We start from the raw sequence: 20,064 nt of genomic DNA, 5'->3' as shown, positions 1-20,064 counted from the left end.
AACAGACACTGTTCACGGCCGACACCTGGACTTGTTGAAGCAGGTGTAAATAATAACATTAACAATGGCTGCGTTCCTTTATGTGTTCCAGTAGAATTTATTAGACACAAAAACTGCTCCTGTGAACATTGTATTGTTGTGTAATTGTGGATAATTGTGTGTTAATGTGGAAATCAATGTGAAATACTTTAAATACTGTTTAATCTACAGGGCAGAATTTTTTATAAGCTGTATATATATCTAAATTTATATATACACATACACATATATGTATGTATACATGTTATCTTAATTTGCAAAGTAAGCAGTGAGCAGCTGCCAAATAAATCTGGTAGAATTCAAGTAGAATTAAGAAGTAGCATAAAGTTAAGACGCTTAATTGAAAGTACTGGTGGACCAGTTTGTCTATGAAGAGCACATTGTGTTTATGACTCTGGGCAGACAGGTAATTGGGTGAGCTCCCTGGAGGCGGGGCCCGCACCTCTGGACCGCTCCTGTCAGATGCATGGCTAACCACAGTTACTCTATTTCTCCTTAGTGCTACTGTTCTCATCTCTTTCTGTCTTTATAGACCTCCCTCCTCCTCTCTCTCTCCTAGCACCCTCTTTGTCTCCTCCAAAAAAACATTCACACTTGAATAGCAGAGGAAGGTGCTCCCCTGTGTTTTATTATGCAGCGTTTGACCCCAAAAGCTCTTTTGACGGCCGTAGCAGAATACATCTGTGTCGACAGGAGAAGCAGCTGAGATGTTGCCTAAAAGACAGACAGCAGAGTTATTATGCATGATGGCACAGGGTGGCTTTTTTTCCCAAACTGCCGGAGGCCGCGCTTTCAGAGTGCAGATAGGACATACATCTTCATGCACACACACACACACACACACACAGGCGGACGTGCAGGCACCTAAGCTAACACTGTACGTACAGTTTCTGTGTCGGCATGCAGGCTGACTGACAACTGAGGAAACACATAAATCGAATACTTAAACACACACATATGATGTTTTCATACATGAACAAACAACCAAGCACAAATAGACACACACACACACACACACACACACATCCAGTCTTAAAATAGATTGCCTGCTCTCAGCCTCTGCTCTTCTCCTCACTCAAACATGTTGTAGAATATGAATGAAACCCCTCCAGTCTGGAGGTTTCCCTCAGTAGACCTCTGCAGCACCAGCTACACTTACTTCATTCTACATTTCTTTCTTTTTGTGCAGTCACAATTTCCATAATTTGTTTCCCCAGTCACTTCAGATACAAAGATGTTGTGACACAAAATACAAACTCACCTCTGCGTTTGAGAGAGGCTGCTGTATTTAGCCTTTATAATGTGTAAAGATGAAGAGGGGGAGCCGAGAGCAAATCATTTCATTTCAAATACTTTTACACTTGAGTAGTAAAGGCTGCCTCAGAGCTACACAGCATGTCACAGGGGCCACACACCAGGGGCCACACATGCTGCAGAGGCACTGAGACCTGGGATCTACATCATCTAAAAATCTGTAACCACAAATTCAGAAACTCTACAGGTAACTGGCACCAGTCTATATTTTCCACCTGCTATTTATAACTCCAATGACCCAGAAATCAAGATGAAAGAAAAGAGTTTTACTTTTACAGAACAGTTTGTTTGGATTGAATCAGTGGGAGGAATATGAAACATCACAGTGTGCATCTTGTATATTGTCACTTTAAACCCCTGGTTTCAACAAACAGACATTTTCAGACATTGTGTATATGTTCTGTATCTGCAGTGTGAGTGTTTATAGTTCCAGTGTTCCAGCCTAGCATGCTAGCAGCTTCCATTATAACCCTCACAGTATCGTGCATGAATTATTGAACAGTGCGCCTCAGAGACACAGCTCATGTTTTGTAGCGGTGTGTACAGGGCAGGTAGTCTTCATACTCATACATACTCCTGCTTGTTCTGTGTCACAGGTTGGTGGGTGAACCCAGTTTACCATGACTTTACATTCAATTAAATACTTTCTCTCCATTTTCTGCAGCTAGTGCAGGTTCATGTTGTGCTAGCATCAGTAGACAAAAGCAGAAACGACTGATTGGTCGCACTGTTTCTAATATATAATACATAATGCTGCGTTTCCCAGAATATAACATCACAATGATTTTTCTGACACTGACTGGAGTTTAGTGATGGTGCAGAATTTTAGTGTTATATAATATTAACATGCTGTTTTGCTGAAGCATTTTTTGTATCTGAAACACGACCTGCAGGTGGTGGAATGTTAATCATTTTAATCAGGTGGTGCTATAAATATAAGGTAGTAGGTGAGGTACCAGCACTTCCTGTGCTCCTGAGGTGTCCTGGTTAATGAAATGTTTATGTACATGTGGATACACACACTTTATATTCTTTGTGTTGTAATAGAAAAAAGGTTTGATCTTGGTTTAACTGTTTTTTCGGTCTCTGTCTCTTCAGGGAGTTTTCCCAGCCAACTACATTCACTTGAAGAAAGCCATCGTCACCAACCGAGGGTAAGTTTACAGCCTCTAACACAGCGTTGTTGTCATGACCTCAGAGGCCATAATGTTTAATTAATTTAGATTAATTTAACATCTTCATATACTCCAACATTATACTCCAGACTGTGAACAGAGGCCCAGAGCAGTGTTCATTACATTATCACAACAAAGCTTTTACACCAGCCTCCTTCCTTCTAACCCCAACCCAACCTTCCCCTTTCATATCCTGTCTTAACTCTACCACCCAGGTGTCAGCAGCAATGATATCACCTGCTTTAAATCACGATGAAGTGACTGTGGGTGAGCAGCCACAAGTTCACCTTTTAAGAGAGAAATTTAAGACTTGATACTGTGCAGGATTTTTCATCAGTTAAATCGTGAGAGAATTTGAGGGATTTGATTTCAAACCAAGCAAAACGTGATGAATGAAATGAACTTATCTGGATACAATTAGTTTCAGACCAAATTGAAAGTAGCTGTGGCTGCCTCACAGATTCCCCAAAAAGTCAAAGGTCACACTGTCACATGAGGTCTAAAAATAAAGTCCCTACTAGACTACTGAATGTCATTTAACCAAACCCCTAATGGAGAACGTGATAGCTAACATATAATAAGCACCAACACCATCATGTTGTTTTAGTAACACAGAGAGAAACAACTGTCTAAAACTAAAGGCAGCCATAACCTTGCTGAGAGGAAAAATAAGTTAATTATCTGTTTACTGTGATAGAGTGTCTTCCACACACAGTTATTATTTGACTGCCGGTCTTGAATTCCAAGATAAATGTGCCCCTTCAGCTTGATCCTTTTATCGTGTTATCACTCCGTTCCCTACTTCTTCTTTTTTCGTTGCCTTGCCTTTGAAACAGAAAGAATCCAAATGGTTTCCACCTCACAGGCCTCTGGAGCTGCCAAACACAAGATCTCTTTGGTCATTTCTCTCCAGCGTACTCTCACTGACGTCAAGCTGTGAGAAAGAACTCAAAGTGCCTCGTACAGTAAATGCAGTACACTGTGTGAAAATTGTATCTCAGTATCTTTCAGTCATTGCAGCACTAATCTGATTGTCTGAGACAAAACAAGCCAAAGTCGCTCCCGTTTATCTGGGATGATGCCACAGTTGAGTATACTTTATTTTCCACAGTGCTGGAGGCCTTTTCCTCTCCTTGCAGTTAAAGCCATTTAGGGGGTAATTTGCTGAAATCTCCTTTTCTGTTGAGATCAGTTGTTTTCAGAGCTGTTCTCTCTAAATAATACCAACCTCCTTGTTTCTGATTCCCTTCCAAGTTCAAGAGTACATATTTTAATACATTTGCATAATGATTGGAAAAGCTGTTTTTTTTTTTTTTTACTTCAGATTAATCAGAGTTACATAGCATGTCTCGATTTGCATAAGAGTTTTTTAATTAAAGGCAGAGAGTAAATTAATTGGAATTAGTGAATCCTTAACTGTTTTAAGTAGACCTCTAGGGCAAAGAAAGAGAGTTTTGAGTGCAGAGACTTGGGGTGTATTTTACTGAGTCAAGGAGGGTGGAGCAAGATGACAAATATAGTTGTGGAGCATTGAACCAGCATGTATGTATATATATATATATATATATATATATATATATATATATATGGAGAGAGAGAGGGAGAGAGAGACAGAGACTAATATTTAATATACCTTTACCATTTTACTGATAAATGAAACTGTCATTACTGGTCAGTAAGTGTTTGTATTTGTGTGATTCAGTGTAGATTCTCTTTTTTATTGACAAGACCAAAGACGACTGTTACTCAGGATAGATTCTCTGCATTAGATTATTTGGCACCAACTCAGAAGCAGAATGGATTCAGTCCCTCTGCTTTTTTTATGGATATTATACAAACAGCGTGTCACCATTTGGCGTTCAGGGATTCAGAGGTGAGGACCCAAAATGCAGACACTCGAGGGTGAACAGTGATCAGTGACTTTAAGAAACAAGAACGACTCACAGGCTGACGCTGTGAGAAGCCATCCTGAACACAAGAACACGATCAGGAGTAGCAGGAGTAACTGAGGTGGCAGTTTACAGCACAGAGGAGGAAGAACAAACAGAGGAAGCTTTCAGAGTGTATGTTAACGACAGGTAGTGGACAGACAGAGAACACACACACGCAGTGAGCTATGGATACCTATATTTAAAAATGCAACATGTGGCGACGTGTGTTTTATTGGTTTTAAATTGTTTTCATTGTGTGGAACCGGCCAGCACTGCTCAATAAATACCAGAGGAGACAGCAGTGAGCAGCAGCCTCCAGTTCCAGCACTGCGTCACATTGTCAGGGTGTTGTGAAGAACACTTTGCCAGCTGTCGGCCTCTCTGCAGGATAATTACACTCTAAGAGCTGACATTTATACATATCAGAAAGCAACAGCCCCTGCACCTCAGGATCACACATGTATAGACAAATAAACACACTGCATGAGTCAGACAGCAGGACGAAGTTACTGCATCACACATGCATATGAATGGCATCTCATCATAAACAGAAAAAGAAGTCAGATTTAGGCGTACACACCTAAAACACCTTACCGTTCTTTTTGTCAGTCTGGTGTTATCACTGCATAAGGTGAGGATAAACATGCAAAGAAAGTTCACCTGCTCATTGCAGTATTTGACTTTTATGAAGTGAGCAGGTTGTTGATTTCATGAAACCTGTCTGTGCTTCTATAAACTGAATGCAACAGCAAGTCATTACTGAACAGCTCTGTCATGTTACAGCATTAATAATAGTCAAATTTTGTAGATTATCACAGATATCAGATCTGATGATCACACAAGATCAGCACTCAGCACAACAGTATGTCAGTGAAACTTAGATTATAAATATCTGAGAAGACAGACAACAGACTGATGACAGACAGAGTGTGAAAGCAGAAACTTTCTGACAGAGTTTAAAAAGAAATATTAAAGCTAGTGTGCAGGTTACAGAGAAATGTTTAAGACCTGGAGGATTGTGTAAAAGAAGGTGCAGGATGAACCATGAACCATGAACCATGTGTATAAAGGTGCAGTGTCATCTCCCATTAAGATCAATGTAGTCAAATGACCACAGTCCTGTATTTGACCCTCAGGCACTTTTAATCCCAAACATGTAGTGTAGTTGAAGTACAAAGTACAACACAGCTCCTACTGTGGGAAAAGACAACAGCAACCCCCCCCCCCAATGTCTCCTCCTCAGCCGCTGCTACACCACAAGAAATGCACCATGACTGTTTGATATAAGTCAGGAAAATCACTTCAGCATGTATTTGACCATATAAGTAGCTCTGTTAATCGTTCCCAAGATTTTCCAAACCTTAACAACATAAGTACCAGTGTGGGACAAAGCCATAAAGTAACGACAATAAACCAGAAAGCGTCCTCTCACTGAGCCACTAAAGCACCAGGCAGGTCGTATATTCTCACAGATTATTTGAGCTAACAGTTTTTTTTATGTGCGATCTTCAAATATTGCCTCAATAATTTCACACCCAATTTTTCCCAGAACATATGTACCGCCGTTCTTCAGAGACATCTATAGAAAGTTGAGAGATAGTGTTTGATTATGTGCAGAGCAGGAGACCAGCCAGCGCTGACATTACAGCCAAGGTAGATAACTGATGTCTTTGTTCTAACCTCAGATTCAGTGTCGCCATCTTTGACGCTCTTTTTTCTCTAACACCATGAGCTCCTCTTGTGTTTGGAAGCATGTTGGCCTGCTGAGACCTTTAATGAGCGCAGTCCAGCTGCAGACACTGACTGATCTGAGATTTAGATTCAGTTCAACTTATTCACTTTATAACATGTTCTGATAAAAGATTGATGCATGAATCAGCTCATCAGTAATTTAAGAACTGGTCTTAAGAGAAAGAAGATCTTCCCTTTCACGATGTCCTGCTCTTTACCACAGAACGTTCCAACATATTCATGCTCAAATGACTTTGGAGTCTGTGTTCTCAGTGATATGTCAGAGGCTGTCTGTAATGTCCACAACATAATAAAACATCATCAAATCACATGTCTGGATTTGTAGTCAAACAAAGTCCGTTAAAATAGCCAAGAGACAGAATATTAAATGGCTTTAAAGTTTTACACATGGCTGTGGGCTTTAAATATTTTGTGAAGCAAGCAAAGACAAAAAGAAGTCCCCAAAAATCCCTCCTCTACTCCTGAGAGTTTGAAAACAGACAGAAAGTGTGCTGAATAATAAAATACTTGAATACAGAATAACAGAGGGACATACATGAGAGGAGACTGTTGGGGTGAAGGAGATAGAAACAGTAGGATGGATCTGATGGAGGATAGAAATGTCAGTCTGGAGCAAAGATTCAGAGACGGATGAGAGAGAGAGAAGAGGCTTGGTGTATGTGTTTGCTGTAAATATGGATGCACATTTGCACACCAAAGGAAGAGAGACTGGATGAGAGAGAGGTCAGGCAAGGTGAAGGGAAGAGGAATGAATGAATACAAGAGTACAGAGAAGGAAGGGGAGAGAGGGAGGAAAGGAGAGAAAGAAAGCTACTTGTGAAAACAGAAAAGAGAGGAAGGAGAGGAGAAAGGAGAAGGGAACAACTGTAATATAGGAGTGGAGAGAAGAAAGAAAGAAACACTCAGGAGAAACCTAGAGGAATGATGGAAATGTGCCAGAACCAGGGAAAAACTTGAGGAGGAACAATGCAAGGCAGGGACACGAAAGAGGAACAGAGGGAGGGAAAAAATGAGGGAGAGATTAGATTGAGTGAAAAGTAGAACAGAAGAGAAGAGGAGGAGAAGCGTCTGAGATACAAGTGTAACTAATGTGGGTGAAATCACCAGGCGGCCGCCAGCTACGGCTCAGCTGGGAGATCAGCCAATCTAGCACACTGGCTTTTATTAATTAATCAGTTATGAGACAGAGAGGGAGAGAGAGCAAGGAAAGAATATGAGAGAGGCAGAGAGTAAAGACCAAGAGTCAGGGAGGGAAGAGAAGAAAGGTGGCATGGGAGGAGAGGGGGAATAAAGAAGTGTGTGTGAGACAGAGAGGCACTCTAATATTCCTGACTCCAGGGCTGAGACAGTGACTCAGCTTTCAATTTTAGCGAACAACCCCCCTATGGTCAAAATTATGTATAAGGGAGGTAGGAAGCAAAGGAGGGAGAGAGTTAGCACAATGATTCCTCAGCTCGGTGAGGTGAACTGAGGTTCTCTTCTTCAGCTGGTGCAGTAGTTTGCTATGTTTCTCAGTTTGGATACATTAGGAGGGATCTCACGTAACAGGTCGGTTATTTCTGCAGGTGCTGCATTTGTATGAATATTATCATCATCTCAACACTTTCCTTTCTCTAATATATATATATTCAGACGTATAGCAGAGTCTGAATACAAAGATGTGAGATGATCAGCTATTTATGTTGAGAGCTGAGCTGATAGTAACAGACGTTTCTGACATGTTGACGTGTTAAACACAGATCCAACTATTATCATTAGTTACAGCTGCATTCTGTCAGGTGTGCTGCTACACAGCGCTGGTATTGTGCACGCACGTTCACTAGCATCATTAGTCAAACCTGTGCTTCTCCTGCCTTCAGTGAGTCAAAATGTCATGACACCTGCAGGAAAAGACAGGTGAGCAGGTGGAGTTGTCCTTAATTATTTGGGGTTAATTAAAGAGGTTACTTAAACACACTCTCCCCTGTTTACCTGGTGAGTGTCTTTGTTGATCAGCTGTGTTGTTGGTAGCTGCTGACAGGCCAAGTGTCTCTGTAACAGACTGAGTTCAGTGTAGTGGTGTAGATACAGTGTCCTTTACTGAAACCTGTGTGAACCATAATTAAACTAACTGAATGAAGCGTGTGTGTGTTTTTCTGTCATATCTTTGTACAGGCCACATGAGACTGTGGTGCCTCTCGAAGACCCCATTGTCACTGAGGTGACATCAACACTGCAGGAATGGGCCTTACTGTGGAAGCAGCTCTATGTGGTAAGCAGCACACAATATTCCACTGCAGATTTTATAATGTTCACTGCACAGTGGCAAGGCAGCCAAACACTCGGAGCTGCTTTATGTCCTGCCATAGTCTCAAAAAGCACAAGCAGCTGTGCTAAGCATAGTTCATGAATAATGCAGGAATAATTATCTGTCAATATACTTAGAAAGAATGGAGTTACAGCAGTAGCATGGGAAACCTCATTATTTGCACATTTGTTCTGAAAGTGGCCAAAGATCGAGCAGCTTAAAAGAAGGAAATGAGTGATGCAACTTTTCTTATCAGTGCCTGGCTCTCCATGACCTCAGCTTTACTGGTTGTTGCAGGAATTGTTTTAGTGTGTGATTCAGTTCACATTGGTGACATCCCCTGGTTGCTGGATGTTAATATGTTTAGTTCTGTTTGCAGGAATGGAAAGTGGAGAGACAGCTTTACTGAAATAGACACAAACATTAAACCTTCATCAAGTGAAACCAAGTATTTCACTTGTACTTGAAGTATGCGTTTCTTCTGTTTGTCTTGTCTGGTCCTCACAACCTCAAAGGCCTGTTGGTGGGTTAGGATCTGGTTTTAGAGTTCGGGTAGAGTTTAGGGTAAGAGAACAGCTGGGTGTTTAGTTGTGATGGTTGAGGTCGGGGTAAGGGGCCAGGGAATTAAGCTTTTGGGGTTATTTGTTTGTTTTTTATAATTACACATTGCTGTGCTGTTCTGTCTCCTACAGCCAGAACCAATGATGGGAACACCACATGGATCTTGAGTTAGTTTGTCCTGGTCATAAGTATAAAACACTATGTTGTTTTCATGAGCTGAGGCCCTCCAGAGGACAGCAGTGATAACATACGTTATAGAAACAGGCTGTGTTCAGTTATTCTGACCCGCCTGCCACTCAGATCTGTGGTGTTTCTGTCAGTTTCTCTTCCATCATTCTCCTCTGTCCATCCATCAGTTCTTATCTGCCTTTAGTGCCATCTGTCTACTTGCCTTCTTGCACTTGCCCCTCCCTGTCACAGTATATGTTTTATTAGATATCCCTCTGTAAATAAATCAGTCTACTGTCTCCGTTCTTATTTTCATCGCTCGTCTTCCTCATGTCCTGCCAGGCCGTCACTCTCTGCTTTTATTCAGAGTTAACAGACTTTTGTCTTTGCTCCCTGCCAGAGTTGAATAGATGAAAGACAAAACTGTCTTTGTCAGGTTCTGCATGACAGATTTTCCATTTCCCTCCTGACAGACGTCACATTAGTGTCTGAGTTGTGTCGCTGAAAAAGCAAATGTTCTCATAAAGCTGCTGTAAATCCAGCAACGCAAAATGCTCATGTTTTATGTGCATGGATGAAGAGAGAGCGGAAGATGGTGGGGAATGACTGACTTACATATTTGCAATAAAGTGTTCTTATGGATGAGTGCATATGTAGATTAATAAGAAATATAAGACAGGAACTGACAAGAGCAGAGGAGGAGTGAGAGATGAGGAATGGAGGCTGCTGACATAACAGTTAGAAATACATGAAACAAATGTGATGTATGGCTCCTCCTCTGATTTATCAGGAGGGTTAAAAATCCAAAGGTTTGAAATGATTATTTTGTGTCGTCCAGACACCTGTGAATACACCTCTCCTGTTTTCTCTCACTCTCTTCATCACTCACACCCATGCAGACACTTGCACACACAGTGGGTTTAACACATGTGACGATGCTCACACACGTCCCTCTGTAGTGTGTGCATCGTGCAGTGACACATGGATGAACTCTGGAGTGCAGACACACGTCGACATGCGAATTCTCAGTAGATGGATGTTCAGTAGCACCAAAGCCTGCGGAGGTGACAAATGAAGCAGAGCAGAAAGGTCGAGTGTTGATGCGTGCAATCGATGAGTCTTTCAGTGTCCTTCCTTGGTGAACACACACAAACTCTCTCTCTGCACAGTGTATCGTAAACACACTGCCAAAGGGAATTTACACGTCTGGATGTGAGTGTGTGTGTGTGTGTGTGTGTCTATCCAAGTGACTTTAATGACACCTCCTCTGGTGTCCTCATGTGGTTCACATCTGTAGTTTTGAATGACATGTCTCAGATTTGGGAGTTGTGTATATTGTATATTTTCCTACATTCTTAATTATTACACTTTATCTTCAATCCAAGTGAATTTGAACTGGACGGAGTGAGAGAGGAAAGAGGCCAGAGAAGGCACAGAGTCAGATAAAGTGAGAGTGGATGTAAGAAATGAGCAAAAATCCAGTGTAAAATGACAAAAGAGAAGAGTGGAGTGTTCCAGAATAAGATCAGGAAATGGAAAGAAATTCAGAAAGACTGAGAGAGAAAAAGAGAGAAAGCCATTTCATGGGCCGCCCCTCTGTCTCCTCCAAACTACAGCTCTGTCCTGTCATTATCATGATTGTTAGTCTTTCTACTGTTCCTATCTTTTCCCTCTCTCTCTCTCTCTCTCTCTCTCTTCATTCCTTCTACTTTGCTTTGTTTTTCTCATTTTCTAATTTTCTCCCTCTGTTGCCTCTTTCGTGCTGATGTCAAAGCAGATAAGATTGTGTGTGTGTGTGTGTGTGTGTGTGTGTGTGTGTGTGTGTGTGTGTGTGTGTGTGTGTGGTGTGCACACATGGAGGCGGGTGTGTGATAGATGTGTGAAGAGGAGGGAGGGAGTGGAGGGAGTGGTGACAACCAAACAATGATGGAGGGATGTGAAGACAGGGATAAATGCAGAGGGAGACGTTTCTTTGGCGTGAAATGTGCAGACAGGTTTGTGTGGATGTATGTGCTGGTGTGTTGTGTGCGTGTGTGTTTGCATGTGTGTGAAGCTGAGACGAAAGAATGAAAACATGGAGGGGGAATGACAGGACAGACATGCAGTAGGAGGGGAAGGCTTTTAGCTTTACAATGCAATGACATTTCTGTAGCTGTACTGAAGAAATGACTGTGCACAAACAAAGCCATGCGAATGCAAACACACACACACACACACACACACACACCCTGCAGAGTTCATCGCTGAAATGCACAGTATGCGTTCGACATGGGCAGATGAGAAATCTGTAGCTAAAGTTCATCAATCAGTTTGCAAAGTTTCAGACTGTCATCATCAGGATTTAATGCAGCAGTGATTCAGCCTTTAACACTTTATTACTGTCTTATGTTAGTGTTCAAAAATAAGCATCAGATGCACATTTGTATATAATTTGTGTGTGTGTTAATGCAGTAGGTTACTCATCTTAGAGTCAGTGCATTAAATCACCCTGCAGAGCGGAGGTTAAACCCAGGCAAACATGAAGCACTTATTGGAAGACAGTGTAGAGAGGGCAGAGGGTGTGATGGAAATCCCTGTTACATCGCCCTCACTCTGTTGCACAGGCTTACATGCATACATTTTTATAAACACATGTAGTTGAGCATTCATGCAGATGCACACAGACTCATTAAACAGGAAAGGCCTGGTGACACAGAAATCTATCTTTATGATGTACATATATATGGAGCCTGATCACGTTGTGTTTATGAGGAACTGACAGTTAATTTTGTGATGTTTACAAAAAATGTGCATTGTCACAACTCAACCAGTTCAGCTGAAGTAAGACAAAGAAATAGATGTGATCCTGTAATCTCAGTAAAATCACTACAGCAGGAGACAGATGGTGTCATACACAGAAACACACACACAGATAAATTAGAGATGCAAAAAGAGGAAACTTAAACAGACTGAGAGAAGCAGAGATAAATTAAAAGACCACATTTCCTCTTGTCTAACAACATTTACATAAGACTGAATACAGAGACAGAAAAAACAAATTAAAGTAAACTTGTTAGAACCAAGAAGAGGAAATGGCTGAAAACAAAAGGATACTGGAGGGTCATCCCTCAGTGCTTCAACGTTTCCATGAAAGAAACATGAGTGAAAATCAATCCAAAGAAAATATCTGTAGATATTTTGCTATGCTCTTTGTGGTGTGGCATTCAAAAAAAAAACAAAAATTACCCCTCAAACCCACACTCAAATATTGATGTTTGAGAGAAATGAAAGATGCTTTTAGTTGATTGCTTGTTCTGTGGTTTAATGGGGATTCTTCCTTTGACTGCCTCAGTCCAGACTGTAATGTCTGGAGATAATTGCTGTGTGTTTGGCAGGAATGTTTAAGGATAAAGCTTCACAGTATGTCGTACAACGGAGCACTAACTTCAAATATTTCTGTCTTTGTGTTGGTTTCTGTCTGCTCTGTGTGTGTGTGTGTGTGTGTGTGTGTGTGTGTGTGTGACTGTGTAAAAACTTTTCCTTTCGAGGTTCTGGAGTCTTAGAGAAATCGTTTTTTGAAACTGCTTATTTGCAAGAGGAAATATGCTTGGAGAGAAATGCAATGCTGCAGAACACGTCAGAAAAACATTCACTAACAATGTGTTTCTTTATTCCTGCTGTATTATTCTGTATTATTAGCTGATGCATATTTAAACACTTGAATGGTTCTGTTTAGAGACTCACAGCACTTTGTTAAAGTTAGAGAGAGATTGTGTTCTTTTGAAAAGATTAACAGTGACTTGAAACACAACTTGTTTACCTGCACAGGTTCTTTATTTCAACCAAAACCACGTCCACACAGGCTCAGAATCAGGATCAGGATCAGGATCAGGATCAGGAGACAGTCACTCGCTCACTGGTTTTCTCAGTGAATCTCTGTCACAGCCTGTCTCAGCTTCTTCCTATTAGTTTGTCTTTTATTTAAGCAGACACAGCCATCATAGCTAAAATAGGCTTATTAAATATTTATTGTTGTAAAAATGACAAGTAGTGAAGGCCTAATGTGTCCAAACCTAATGATGATGACGATGCTAAAACTAGTAGAGTGGAGGGTATTTTTTAATAATTACTTCTGAAATATCGGTGACCAGCCTGCAGGAAGAGTCACTGACGTCTGAAACTTTTGATGGTGTACAACTCAGAGGACGAGGAGTGACCGGAGACAGAGGAGGTGGTCGGTAAAGTAAGAAAGGAGAGAGATATGATATCCATATAAAATATAAATGTTGTCAGTGAAAATGTTTAAAAAGTCAACTAAGGAGAGAAAAAATGCTTTTTGAACAAAATGAGCAGTTTGTTGTTTCAAACGTTGTTTTAATCCACAGTTTAAACCTTTATGGATTTATGATTCAGTCTAACTTCTGGACACAGACTCTGTCAGTGTTGCTCTGTATATGCAGTATATGACAGTGTGCTAACTGATCTGTCCTCCCCCCTGCAGGCTTGTGTTGTCACTTACTGTATAGTTTGATTGACAGCTGTGTGTAGTAAAGCCAACAGCAGTGTTAAAACGCCACCTCTGGTTTTGGCCTTTGACTCTCATCTCTCTGTGTGTGTCTCTCACAGTGTGTTTGTGAGAGGTGTCTGTGGATACGAGGTGTGTGAAGGAAGTCACGGCTGCAGCTTTCTTCTCCTACAGAGCAGATCAGTCTTTGTTAAAGACACAGAAACCACCGGCTGAAAACAGTTGTGCATTAGAAAGCCCACATCCTCCCATCATCAACCTAATTATAGAGCTGGTGTTAAAGCAGACAACCAATCACACGGCTCATCAAACTGTCACTTATCATGGAGCAGTTAATGGCAGCTGGCATGTTGTCAGACTGACAGGTGCCTATAGAGAAACAAGTGTTAATCAAAGCGATGCAGCTGTGGCCTCAGGGGAGAATAAAGTAAACTGCCAGAAAAAACTTGAATAGCTTTGTTGCCTGGAGACTTTGGAGCTAACCAGGATTTAGCTAACAGACTGTCATGGGAGCAAGCTACCGACCTTGGAGAGTCATACCTCACCTGTATGACTCAGTGCATCCTCTGTTTTTCACGTTTACTCTCCGCGCCTTGTTCCACCTGCTTTGTTGACTTATGTTCAGTTTCAGTTCGTCATGTCTTGGCTACATGACTCAGGTTCTGGCTGTAGGTTTTGCTCACATGTCAAATATCTTGTGGCTGTGTTGTGTTCTGGTCTGTTGAAGCAGCTGCTGGTGAAGAGAGTGTACTACACTTTGTAAAATAAAAAAACTTCCTGTATCTCAGCCCAGTCTGTCAGCTCCTCAGCAGGTCACCTGTTTAATCCCTACTCTGAAGAATATCTACTAGAACAGATTTTTCTTTGTGCATTAAGTTGACATATAATCAAAGAAATGTAATAAAGTGTTTGCAGTGCACACACTGGGAGTGATTAAACTTTTCCCTCGTGTGCTGCTCTCAGGTATTTTTTGTTTTTAATTACGTCTGCATTGTGTTTTATAACAGTAGCCAAGTGCACATATGTGTAATGAAACAGTTGTTCTTGCTCCTCCTGTTCATACTGTGTGTGAAGACTTCTCCCTCCTGCTGCTGACAGTGTAAGTGATGAGGACCAAAATCCAGTCCTCACTCTGCAGAAATACATCCCACAGTTAATTTCAGCCTAATATGAGGCTTCAGCAGTCTGTGCTAAACAACTCAAACTGATGTCCTCCAAAGTTACAGTCTTTTAAGCACTAATTTATCTCTGTTACTCTCCCTCCACCACAGCTCAGCAAGCAAACACTAAGCAGGGAAACTCTGAAAGAGTTTAGGGAATTTTGTTTCCAGTCTTTTTGTTGATGTCCTGATTCTGTTTTTACAGGTTGAGTGTTCAGTTTCAGGTTTATCATAACTTTTCTTAATTATCTTTAAGTAACTTTAATTAAACATCTACTGTATACAGTCACCACACTGATTTATTTTGTTTTTTTTTAGATACTCAGCAGCCAAACACTGGTCTTCATCTGTTCCCTCATTTCTTTGTCTGTTTAGAAAGTTCTGTATCCCAGCAACAGATGATCAGGTTTAGTTCTGTCACTGTCAAACTTTCACTGTTGGTCCAAGTGTGGTGCTGCTACAATTAACGAGGTGATGTGAGGTGTTATTTCTTTGCCCTGAGGGAATGACACACTGTTTGCTCTCCCTCCATCCATCCCTCCATCTCTCTGCCTTTTCATCTCTCCCTCTCTCTTTCACACAAACACTACACATTTTATTTCAAGGCTCTCTGCAGGCGACAGCCTCAGGATATAAACTCTGTCATTTTATCATCAAGTGCACTGTATATCACCGTCTATAGCGTACACACCTCGCTGTGTCTTTTCTCAGCTTTCTGCACTCGTCTCTCCAACATTGCAAAAAGTGGAGAGAGCTCAATACTGCAGACTGGCCCGTGGGTGGGTGGGAGGCTGAGAGAGAGAGAGGTGAGAAGAGAGATAAAGAAAGATGAGAAAGATGGAGACTGAGAGCAGGTCAGAGGAGGAGAGGAAGAAGCAGAATAAAGCTTAGGTGCACACATGTAGTCACACAAGCAGAGAGAGAGAGAGAGGAGAGAGAGAGGTAGTGTTGCCACAGTACATTGTGAGTGGATCTCAAGTCGTTTGACAGGCTGTGATTTTCTCCTCGTCTGCCGGTTTGGATCGCTGTTTAGCGGTTTGCCAGCGTTAGAATCAGAGAAACAGAAAGAGCAAGGAGAAAGGCGAGGAGAGACACGAGTGGATTTATCATCCGATCACACCTGTAAGTAGCTACAGTCATCTCCTACGTTTGGACATCAAGTGTGTGTCTGTTTCGAAATAGAGCTCTGTGTGTGTGTGTGTGAGAGAGAGAGAGTTGTCTACAGAGTGAAAGTGTGTGTTTGTCCGTACTTGTGTGTGTCAGCTGTGTGTTATCATGTCTGTCTGTGTGTGTCCAGGATCTATAGGCTTTGATATGTGCAGTGTCATATATTTACCACGGTGACTCACCCATCGTTGCCATGGTGACGAGGCCATTGTTGGCATACAGTAGCTGTCTTGTTGGTTTTTTATTACATCATTGGAGAGCCTTTGAAAAGCTTCATATCTACTGATGTTTGTTTCATTATAGCTCAGTTATTTGAGTTGTTTGAGCTTATGACAGAAGTTACTCATAATCCTCCATGACGCTCGGCAGTGTCTTATTTTACTCCTCTTCATTAAAGACCACAGAGTCTTGATATTGTTCAGTTGTTCAGTTTAAGTCTCCTCAGCTCCCTGGATTTATTTTCCATCCCTGAAATTCATATGACATGTAGTGAAGTCGAGTTTTATCCAGTTCAGAGACTGAACTTCCAACAGTGCTGCTATCACCCTGGTTATGTCTTTTTATGGGACAGAGACCAGTAGATCATAGTAAGTGTTTTCTAGTTGTATTTAAAGTGTAATTAATTAGTCTAGTCAACTTTTTTAATAGAAATGTTGAATTGACATCACATGTGATGTAGGAAACTTTTCATTCAAGAGAACCTCGAGACATTTCTGTCCTCCTGAGGTGCAGATCATTTATCTCTTCATAGTTTATACACTGAAATGTTTTTAGAAATTGGATTTTGGAGATATTTAGTAAGTTCATTTGGACCTGGAACAGAATGCACAACTAAATCTACAGTGAAGTGTTGTGGTGGATTCTCCCAGCAGTCAAGTTTCTATACATTTTCACTGAGTCACAGCAAAGACATAATGTAAAATAAAAACATGCACATAAAAAACAGAATCATTTGTTTTGATCTTTTAAAGTTTCACATATAATCAGTGAGTCTAAAATGTAAAGGAAGAAGTGTGTTGGACTGTTAATGATTATGGAGCCCCGGCATTCCAGCCTCTTTTTTATTTCGTTTTTAAGCGGTTCAGTGTGAGGAAGTATAATTTGCCTCTGGGACATCATCACCTTTGACCTCTCTGAGACGGTGAGCTCCTTCCAAAATGTCCCTTTCAGTGCTGTGAGGGAAGCTTGCTGTTCCAAAGAGTCTGTTTCTGCATCGTGAATCTGTACGTGGAGGTTGTCCTTCCAAAATGTGTGTTCATGCAGAATATTGTCATTCAATGCCATGTGTTTTTTCCCATTAATAATATGAAGGGAGATGTCCTTCCAAACCCGGAGCCCTCCCCTCTGCGCTGGCAGAAATATCAGAACTTCACAGCCTCAGGGTCCAGAAAAAAGACATTACATTACATTACATAGAACAAATTACATACAAAAGCACAATAACTGTGTGAAGCAATGCAAGCAGATTATAATGACTAGATCTAGATTAACATTAGATATGATTCCATCTAATTTATTTTCCCAAGGTCTGTGGATCCAAACAGACAATGCATCAGTCCTGCAGTAAATCCTCCTTCATGAAGGTTAGAATGTTCAGTGTTTGTTAAAACTACAGCCTCCGGTTTATTACAGGACTGCTGTATTAAACTGCATTTATTCCCAATAAACTGACAGCTGAGTGTACTTTTTCACTTTTTCACTTTTTCACTTTTTCACTTTTTCACTTTCATAACAACATGTGTTACCAGGTGCTATAAATGTGTCTTACAGTCAGAGTGGACACTGTCCTTCCTCTGTCCACCTCCTGATCTTCACACAGCATGGGACACAGGCTGGCATCACATCCTGCCTTTAGCTCTGAGTGTGTGTGTGCGTGCATGTGTGTGTTCACACAAGGTTAGAGGAGGATTCAGGACAGAGTAATGAGCACACAACACACACACACACAACACATAATGCATGCTGTGTGGTGCCAACCTCCTGCCAGAGAGGGCTGTCTTTATAAACCCTTCGACAGCTTGGACCTGCTGGTGTCTCAGCACATTAGCACAGAGGTTTTTAAATTTCAGTGAAGGACATTTATTTTATTGTGTTGATGTTGCCAGGGTCACACACTCCCATACAGCCCCAGAGATCATTGATCGTTACTGTGAAGCCTGCATGTTACTTGTTAGTAAGTGATCCAGCTCTGTTCTGAACCATTGAACCTCTGTTCAGTGTCTCCAGTAACTGTTTGCAGAGTTTACCCCAGTTCCTGGAAAATTCTGGGAGGCAATGTTACTGCACACATCACAGTCAGAAGTCACACTACAGACACCACAGTAAAGAAAGTAAAATGTTGTATTGTCCATTTGAAGTACAAATTGCATCTATTCACAATCAGAACCTTCACCTGAACCATGTCTCACTCAATAACAGCAGATAGAAAAAGATGGAGATGATGGTGCGTATGTTTTATCTGGTCAAAGAACTCTGTGTTTGTATGTTTCATACATTTAGTTTCACTCGGTACAGATGGATCTCTCTGTTCTAGGTTTATGATTTAAACTGAAAGATGCATTGTACAGTTTTATCCTAAGAAAGGAGTGGCGACATGTTACAATAACAGTTGAGTAGTGGAGACCAAAAAGGAATTCAGAGGCTCTTTGTTTGTGGTCCCTGGTGATTTCCCTCAGTGCTTTTGTTTTCAGTAACGCAGCAGCCAGTCTGACAGCCATGAAAATGAAGCAGGACGTTTGCTAATGGATCAGAGGTGTTGTGAGAGTCCCCTCTGATTTGGGAGGTGCCAGGCTGACTCACATCCTATTAGCAGGCGTCAACGTGGTAACATCCCAAAAGTAATCAGTTACACATTACAGATTACCTTATTAAATTTGCAGTCTAACTTGTCAGAGTGAGTTACTGTCCAGTACTAGGAGGCAGCAGCCTGAGACCTGTAGTACAGCTGAATAACTACCTGCCCTGATGAAGTGTCTCTGTGAACTGTAACTGGAATCAAACACTTTTCTGTGAAGAATATTTGATGCTTTAATGCTTAAAGCTAATGAATTGGTGATTGTTACATTACATTGTTGGATACACTCACCATGCACTTTATTAGGACCACTGTACTTGTACTGGGTTGTTCCTTCCATGGCATGGATTCCAGCAGAGGTTGGAAACATTCCTCGCCACGGTTCATGAAACCAGTTTGAGACTTTTGCTTTGTGACGTAGCATTATCCTGTGGTTAGCGACGGTATTTTGATCAGTTAGTGGAGTTTCGCTGTTTTTTAAACTCAAAATGAAACTGCATCATTTTGAAGTATAATATGCTGATCCAACATTTAAACCTCGTCAGTTACTCACCCAGACACTTCAGACCCCAAGTGAAACCATGAAACCTCGAAACATACTTTTCGCTTTTCTCATTTATCAGGTGTGAAAATGGAGCAGGATGTTGCTAATGGAACAGAGGTGTTGCAAATGTCCCATTAGACATTAGAGCTGTCAGAACCAATAAAATCCTGTTATATATTAATGCCAAGCTGTGACAGTCTCTTACCCTCTGGAGACCCACCTTTGGTCCCTGACCCACAGCTCGAAAAACCACTGATGTAGTTTTATGCTCTGGTAGAAAACGTGGGGGTGTTTGTTAATGGAGGGGGAGACATTATAGTGGGCCTTTCTAGTTTGTGAGCTGTCAGAGTGATTAAGATCTTCATATTATGTCCCTCTAACTCTGAAAAGCAAAAGGCCAATGCAGCAATAAAGAGGAAAGTAAATATTTGATTTAGTCGACAGCAGTAAGCGCTGCAGCCCTGCCGGAAGCTGCCTTGTAAGGCTAAACATGAGTAGTTGTTTTCTTTCTCTTAGTGTTCGGCTCTGCACTTTTCTTTTGTGTGGCAAAGATGCAGCTCTGCTGTAATGTTGTGTATGTACCACAGTGTTTTGCTTAGCTGGTATCAAGATGGTGCGAATGCCAGATCCAATGAAACAGAATGGCTTCTCCAAATAGCATCATTATC

General features: G+C 41.3%; 2 protein-coding genes across 2 annotated transcripts in view; one reads left to right on the top strand and one right to left on the bottom strand.

Moving 5' to 3' along the window:
* LOC108889745 (dedicator of cytokinesis protein 3-like) overlaps nt 1–20,064 on the top strand; it is a 144,103-nt gene that overhangs the window by 73,218 nt on the left and 50,821 nt on the right. Inside the window, 2 exon segments of the mRNA XM_051067373.1 lie at nt 2,452–2,507; nt 8,366–8,462. Coding sequence (XP_050923330.1) covers nt 2,452–2,507; nt 8,366–8,462 — 153 coding nt within the window.
* Nucleotides 1–20,064, bottom strand: part of dynlrb1 (dynein, light chain, roadblock-type 1) — a 231,357-nt gene that overhangs the window by 181,594 nt on the left and 29,699 nt on the right. The window lies entirely within an intron of this gene.

The sequence above is a fragment of the Lates calcarifer genome, unplaced genomic scaffold (genome assembly GCF_001640805.2).
Source record: "Lates calcarifer isolate ASB-BC8 unplaced genomic scaffold, TLL_Latcal_v3 _unitig_1631_quiver_445, whole genome shotgun sequence".
NCBI lineage: Eukaryota > Metazoa > Chordata > Actinopteri > Centropomidae > Lates > Lates calcarifer.
Note: the sequence above shows the minus strand (reverse complement) of the source record. Positions and strands in the feature narration are given on the sequence as shown.